General features: G+C 46.2%; 1 protein-coding gene across 3 annotated transcripts in view; it reads left to right on the top strand.

The window, feature by feature from the left end:
* Positions 1-7,408, top strand: part of TSNAXIP1 (translin associated factor X interacting protein 1) — a 106,125-nt gene that overhangs the window by 82,387 nt on the left and 16,330 nt on the right. For all 3 annotated transcript variants that reach the window (XM_019505873.1, XM_019505874.1, XM_019505875.1), the window contains 3 exons: positions 1,538-1,734; positions 2,181-2,316; positions 4,373-4,542. In XM_019505873.1, the coding sequence (XP_019361418.1) occupies positions 1,538-1,734; positions 2,181-2,316; positions 4,373-4,542 (503 nt within the window). The remainder of the gene's footprint in view (positions 1-1,537; positions 1,735-2,180; positions 2,317-4,372; positions 4,543-7,408) is intronic.

Below are 7,408 nucleotides of genomic sequence, written 5' to 3'. Positions count from 1 at the left end.
CAGGAGGGCAGTTTCCTGCTGGCAGCCAAGGGGGAGAGGAGCTCTGCCAGAGCAAGCAGAGGGGAGAGGCCTGGCTGCACAAGCAGCTCCTGATGCTGTTATGGGAGGGAGTATTCCCTGGTAGGGATTGAATGATGTTTTAGCCGGGCAGCTTTGATTTTTTGTTATAGCTCAGGGGCTTGTGTTTTGTGTTTTGTTTTTTTAACCGGCGGTTTGGGTGGGGCTATTAGGGGATGGAGGAGGCCTCATAAGGGACCCGCAGCAGTGTGGGAACCCAGCCCCAGGGAGCGGGGGCAGCGAGGAGCCCCCAGAGAGTGGAGGCAGCGAGAAGCCTCAGAGAGCTGGGGCGGCAGAGTGCCAGGAAGGCACGGAGAAAGCCAGAGCAAGACAGGGCTGTGGAAAGCCCAGGGAGGACAAAGGGAGGGCCAAATTACAACAAGGTCCAGATCAAACCACGTCAGTATCATCTGCGAGGCTTGGGCTGCGGTGTAGGGGAGGAAAAAAGGAGCCGCAGATAGCGCCCCCTGGCACTAGGGCAAATAAATGGGCCTCCCGCTAATTAACATCCATTAATTAATTATAATCAAGGTATGGCAGGCAAGAAGGCAGGTGGTTGACCCATAACAGGAGGGCGGGGTCACCGATAGACGGACTCCAGAAGAGGCACTCCTACCACAGCCTCCCTATGAGAGAGAGGAAATCAAATAAACACTCTGGCACCTACTTGTATATTTGTAGCTGGGATGTTGGAAACCAAGTCAGGTGTAATCATTATACTCACCATGATAAGTTTTGCTTAAATACATTTCAGCCAGAGGTGAGATTCTGTTCAGGGTGAAGCATCCAAATTATAGAAGAGCAAACAAAAAGGGCACTTATGTGCTCTACCAAAGAGAGCAAGGTGGTGATCCAGAGAGCAAGGTGGTGATGTGTCGTGTGTCATGAGGGACAATCTTATAGAGAAACCAAAGGGAAGATCTGAGGAGGAGAAGTGTACCTGAAAGGGAAAGGAGTTTTGACTATCATAGGAATGTTTCAGGGGCATGTTTCCAGATGTATGATACCTCCACTAGGAAAAGAGGGTGGAGGGGGTGTTATGAAGACTGCCACTTTGCAACAGGAGGGTCAGCTACCAGCTGACTTTAGGTCTACAGTACTGAAAGGGTGATAGGTGGTCACCCTGTGAGATAATGCAAACCATAACAGTGCTGGTTGCCTCTTATGAAAATTCAGAGTGAACAAAAAAGCCAGAGTATTTCTTGCATTTGGCCTGGTGCCCCATATAAATAGCAGTTGTTGTTCACATGGAGTTTGTATGTGTACCCAGTAATTAAAACAGAATAGTCCCAAAGATCAAATTCCAAAGAAATCCAGACCTCAGCCACTCGCCATAGCCGATGAAGTGAAAAGCCTGCTGTCCAGATTTCATCTTAGAGAATAATTTTTTGATTGATTATTTTACCCAATTCCAAAGTGCTGCTGAGAAAAAGGTGGTTTTGGTGCTTACTGATGAAAGCCCATGTTTTGCTGTCTTTAGATGCCCAGAGAGAGAAGATCCGTGCCCTGGAGCCCCTGAAATCTATGTTTGCAACTGTGTCAGATAAATGCACTCAGAAGATTTCAGCATTCAAGAAAGAGGAAAATGCTAAAATAAAGACATTAATGAAAGAGAAACTGTATCTATTAAAGCTCATTGATAAAATGAAAGAAGAGAAAGCTTCCCTTCAGGCTCAGGTAAACTGGGTCTATGATCAGCCAGACATTTCCCAGACCATCTAATGCTGTATAGAAACATACAATTTGGCCCTGCTCCAGCTGAAGGCATTGGAAACTTCTCCATTTACTTCACTGGAAAATGTGGGGGTATGATGGAGAGCTCAGTCTGACAATGATTCTAAGTCCCCACCATTCCTAACAAATATTATATTCCCTATATATCATGTGTTCAGTTGTGCGTACTGTCAGAACTTCTGAGCTATGTATATATGTCCATTTTGCCAACGGCATTTAATTGCAACTGTGTACACAAGGCATTAGACCAGCAGTGATGAAGCCATGAATGAGTTATTTAGGTTGTCACATGCGAGTTCTGAGAAAATATTTATACCAATCATGCTGCCATGCTGGTTCTGGGAGGTCCTTAGTGTTCTGAGATCAGTGCAGCCTTCTGTCTCCTGCAGGTGAATAAGCTGCAGAAGAATGTGTCTGAGGAGTATCTGCACTACCGTAATGAGTGTGATGCCCGCAAGTTGCTTCTAGCAGACCTGAACGAAATGCGCAGTCAACAGTTGGAGATGACGCTCCACCAAACTCAAGGTACAGAAGGAACCCCTGTAAGACCCAAACACAGAGCCACTTACCAAGTACTGCAAAGTACTCCTCCTCTTTGTGCAATAGGTAAACTGGGGCCAGACCCTTCAAAGTGCTGAGTGTCCTTAATGTCTTTTGACCCACTAGCAGGTATCCGAGTCAGGCACTTGGCAGCCTGCGGGATCAAACCCTCAGAATGGACCAACCTGGAGTTCAAGGGTCTTTAGCATTTGCGTTTACAAAACTGATTGGAGTTTGTGACCACAACATTGCCTGCCAGCAACGGTGACACTGAGTAAAATGGCTCCTGCATTACTACACCTGCTGATCTGCTAGATATTGGATGCCAACAGCCGTCGTGTCCCTATGAGCGCCCTCTAAGGAGATCTGAATTTTCAGACATCCTTCTTCCTGATTTTTCCCCTGTCACTAATCTAAGATCCAACCTATGGCTTGAAATATGGGAGAGAAAGAGGGTAGAGGTATAGGCCTTCAAAGAGATCATACTCTAAACACTATAGTTCCAGACAAGGAGCCTTTATTATTTATTAAATCTTGGCATTATAACAACAGGCAGGGGTGCCAGTGAGGACTTGAGCGCTAGGCAAATAAATACATAGATACTTCCTGCACAGAAAGATATGCACTTAAAATTGAAGAAGACAGGTGATATACAATATCAAGGGGAAGGATATTGCTAAATATATACATGCACAGTTTTAAAAAATCTAAAGAGAGGAAGTAAGTGCCAACCTCCATGCATTTATTTCTAATGCTCAGATGAAGAATTGTATGACTTAGGTGCTGTGTATGTCAGTATGTAACCCTCCTACTCCCAACCCCTGTGCAGTCTTTGTTATTGTGGTGTAAGATCCTTTGGGTCAGATCATCATATATGCTTGTACAGCCCTTGTACAACGAGGCAGGAGTTCTGATTCCTCACAAGAGATCTGCCTTTTGAGATCATTACTCTGTAATGAGCAGAACACACAACATGGACAAGGGCTGAGGAGAAAGAACTGAATAGAGGCTCTCTTGAAATGGGAACAGGGAGAGATGTTAGATCAATCTTATGAGTTGCATGATACTACAGAAGGGAATTAATGCCCAGACCTGCAACAAGGCTAACCCCAGCAGTTCAGAAGTCATCAGTTAGAGCCCCCAAATCATGAAACTTAAAAAAATCAAAAACCAAACAACCTGATACCCTGGTTCTGGTCTGGCTTTGGACAGTTGGACTCCTCCTGCCCATCCCCCAGCCCCACCATTCATGTGACAATCTTGCTGGAATGCATTGAGCAAGGTGACGCTGGTGGTGCCAGCCCTGCCACAGGAGCTCTTGTGGCTGCCTGAGTGTGCAGAGCTCATCACTTCACCCCACACAAACCACCCTCTTTGTTAATGTTTTGTCCCAACTCCTCCAGCTGTCGCTTCCCCAGTCCAGCAATTGAACGTGTCCTGCAGCAGTTCTGCCCTCTCCCCACCTTACTCCTGCTCCTCCTGCAGCTCTTAGGGCTCTTTACCTGCCTCTCCTCCTCCCCAAGCCAGGTGTAGAGATCCAGAGTGGGGAGGGAGGAGAGAGCAGAAAGACCTGTTGTTCTTAGTAAGGTGGGGGGAAAGGAAGCCCTTTTTGCTCTGTCCTCCCAATCCCTTTCTGTGCAGACAGTAGGACCTCCTCTTTTATCTCCTCCCTGCACATAACCTCCTATCTTCTGAAGAGGAGGGGGAGGGCTCTGGCTGTTTCCTGCACTGCCCTGGTTGGTTGCTCTTTCCAAAAATTCAGGTAAGTGGGACAGTCAACTAAGCAGGGGGATACACTAGCTTGTAACACTGGCTACAGTGAAAATTGTATGACTGAAACTGTGACTCCCAAAGAAATTATGAGAGCTGGAAAGATTGCACTGTCTTGAAGTTGTGGAGGTGGGGAGCTCAGCCATTCAGTGTCCGACCATGTTAATATCACTCTAAGAGACTGATGGGGAATACCACCCTCCGAAAGTTGCAAGTGCAGGTTTGCACGTCTGACCTTTTGCCTGACAGTGTTACCAATTGTTGTTTAAAGATGTAAAGAGTGAAGACATAGTGAAGTTAACGCTGGCATTAAAGATAGCTCGGCGGGACCTCACGAAAGCCCAGGTGGAACTGAACACCATGAAAGCAGACTATGGAGATGTTGTACCTCGGAGAGATTTTGAATCACAGGAGAAAAAATATTCTGACTTGTGTCAACAGGTAATCATGAGGATATGCCCTAGTTTTCAAACCATACTGTGCAAATACCAACTCCCAGTGTTCAGGCTGAGGCAGAAACAAAGCAAAGTTAGAGGGTAATCTCTCCAATTCCAGTTGATCCCACAGTGTCTGGGACTTGATAGTGTCTCTGACAATACCTAGGTGTGCATAAATTAAGAGAATTGGTAACTAAGAAGCTTCCACCTGTTAGCCCTGTTGATAGTTTGTATCTTAAACGTAGCAGTATTTTAATGCATGTAATTCATCTCCACAAATTGGCTATGGGGATTTGGCTGGAAGTTAGAAGAAGATCTGATAGAACTGTTAGATTCTATAAAAGCCTCCAGTGGGATTAGAGGGTGGCAGAAACCCAATCACTTTTAAAATGATGCTAGATATGTTTCTGGAGGGGTTACACATCTGTGATAGCAGGTAGCTGGACTTGATGACCCAGGAGGTCTCTGACAACCCTATGCTCCTAAGTAAATGTGTTTGCCATAGAGCAAATATAGAGCAGAACCTGAGAGGATTCGACCACTGCTGGCTTTGACTGCCTTTTGGCCAAGGTCAAGCAAGGTACTGTACAAACTTAAGTGGGGTTTTTTCTAGGATAAAGGTTGCACTGTGTAACGCTGTGTTCACACTACAGTACCTCCTTGCTCTCTTTCAGCTACTAACTGAGGGCAGCTGTAGGAGACACTTAGTGCAGAATCGCCTAATTAGCTCTGCAGTAAAGCATCTTTGTGCAAAGCTATTAGGCTCAAGTAAACTAAGTAGCTCTGTCATAGGTTAGTACTGCCTGAGACAAATACTATCCTATGAGTTATTTACTGTGCTGCACAGCACTTGTTGGTGGTGACAGGGCTGGCTGGGGCATGAAGGTGATATAGTACAGGGGCTGCCTGCCAGTTAACCTGCACTGTAGCACCCTCATGCCCCAGCCAGCCCCTTGCAGCATGTTGACCTGGGTTGGAGCAGCCCTGGGTTGGCAGGCTGACCCCTGGGGGCCCCCTGCCAGCCAGGGCTGTGCCACCCAGGCTCAATGTGCTGTGGTCTTGGGCACAAGCGTAAACATTGCACCTGGGAGCAATAAACTCTGGCATGAACTATGCCAGAGTTTGTGTCTGACTAGTTTCACATGTAGATGCGCCCACTGAGTCAAATAGACTTCCAGAGCTCTCCACAATACTGTATGAATGGATGAAGCAGGCAACTGCATGTCACAGTATAGCTCACTAACCCTGTGTTGTTTAATGTATTCCATGGTTGCATGTGATTGCAGGGGGTGTTGTAGAGGCTTAGGCCTCCAGGCTTGTCTACGGCACCCCCTAGTGATCACACTGGGCTGCACTCCTATTTCAGCTCTAGCACCAACCTCCCAATTTGCCTGCCTGATCTTAGTTTTATTTTTAAATTTTTTTAACACACACACACTTGGAGGCTGCCTTCAGAGAAAGCTGGAGTTAGGTGCCTGCTTCACACCACTTATCATCATCAGGCCACTAGTCAGTTCTGATCCTCCCACCCTATCTTAGTGGAGCCCTGGGCCCTCTCTATCAGGTCCATGGGCTCAGATCCTCTTCCTTTGAGGCCTGCTGGCCTCTAGGCCCACCCTTTTTCAGTAACTAGGCTCCAGCTGCTCAGTGGCCTCCTTCCATCCCCATAGCCACAACCTGTTCTTCAGGTGGTACAACAACAGACACAAATATGCAACTCAAATCCCTTAACTACAGGCCAATGTCTGGCAGTCTTGCTGTGGTGAGCTCCTTCCTGTGGCTGGCATGGATCAGACTGAGGTCTCCCTAGGGAAACTGGCCCTATACAAGACCCCAGACCCGCCCTCTTTGGTCATCTGACTAACCTCTATGCCATTATGCACATTAACCCCACTTCGCAGCCTCTGAGCTCTGAAGCCTGATTGCCTCCTGCACACCTGGGCCAGAGTGACTGGTCCTGTCTTTCTTTATTCCCAGTAACCTTTGTAGTGCCTTGGGGCCTGCCCACAGCTTTCTATTTCCCCTGTCTTCAGTAATGGAGATGGGGTCCTGTTACAGCTTAGCTGCAGTGACCCAAGTGATACTTTCCACTCTTGTGTTTGTATGTAACTGAAATGATCACTCATTTGGCAATTTTCTGTGTCTGCCTGGCTATGCAGCTATTTGTTTGAGAACAAACCATATGAAACAGATAGGAGTCACAGCACTTAATGCACAGCTAGAAGGTGTTCAGCTACTTTAGCTATGGGGGTGGGATGAGAACAAACAACCAAAGACACATAAGTTCAGGCCTACTGGTTCCTTCAGAGTGTCATTTTGGGTTGTGCATTGGGTCCTAGGTGCTGGGCAGAAAGGAGAGAATGGAGGATCCTCTGAAAATGAAACTCTTCTTCTCTGAGTGAAACAAAGAACTAAGACGAACATGTAAACTCTGGTGTAATAAACACTGGTGTTTATTCAAGTGCATTAATTTGGTAGACACACACTCTGAGAGGCTATTGGGGGTCTGAGTTACAGATGGCAGCAAATATTAAGTTTAAAACAAAACTTTTTTCCCTCCCTGCCAAGGCTTTGGGCTTTTGTCTCTTGTGATAACATAGTCCCAAAAATGCACCAGTCCTTTGAAAAGTCTGGCAACAAAATGAGATATTTAGAGAGGGAATTCTTTATATTTGTTCTGTGTTCTTTACTTAAAAAGGAAAAAGTGGGCATCAAACAACATTTTTTCCTAGAAACAGTCAACAGAACGAAAGTAAAGTAGGTAAAAAAATCTTAATTTATTGCAGTTCATCTTTAACAATTCTGCCTTTTAGAATCAGTGCAAACCCTTGAGGCTAGGGACAGACATTCAAAAAGCCTGAGCCTGAATT

Source organism: Gavialis gangeticus, unplaced genomic scaffold (genome assembly GCF_001723915.1).
Source record: "Gavialis gangeticus isolate Ggan-Ray unplaced genomic scaffold, GavGan_comp1, whole genome shotgun sequence".
Classification (NCBI taxonomy): domain Eukaryota; kingdom Metazoa; phylum Chordata; order Crocodylia; family Gavialidae; genus Gavialis; species Gavialis gangeticus.
This window is presented reverse-complemented; position numbering and strand designations above follow the sequence as displayed.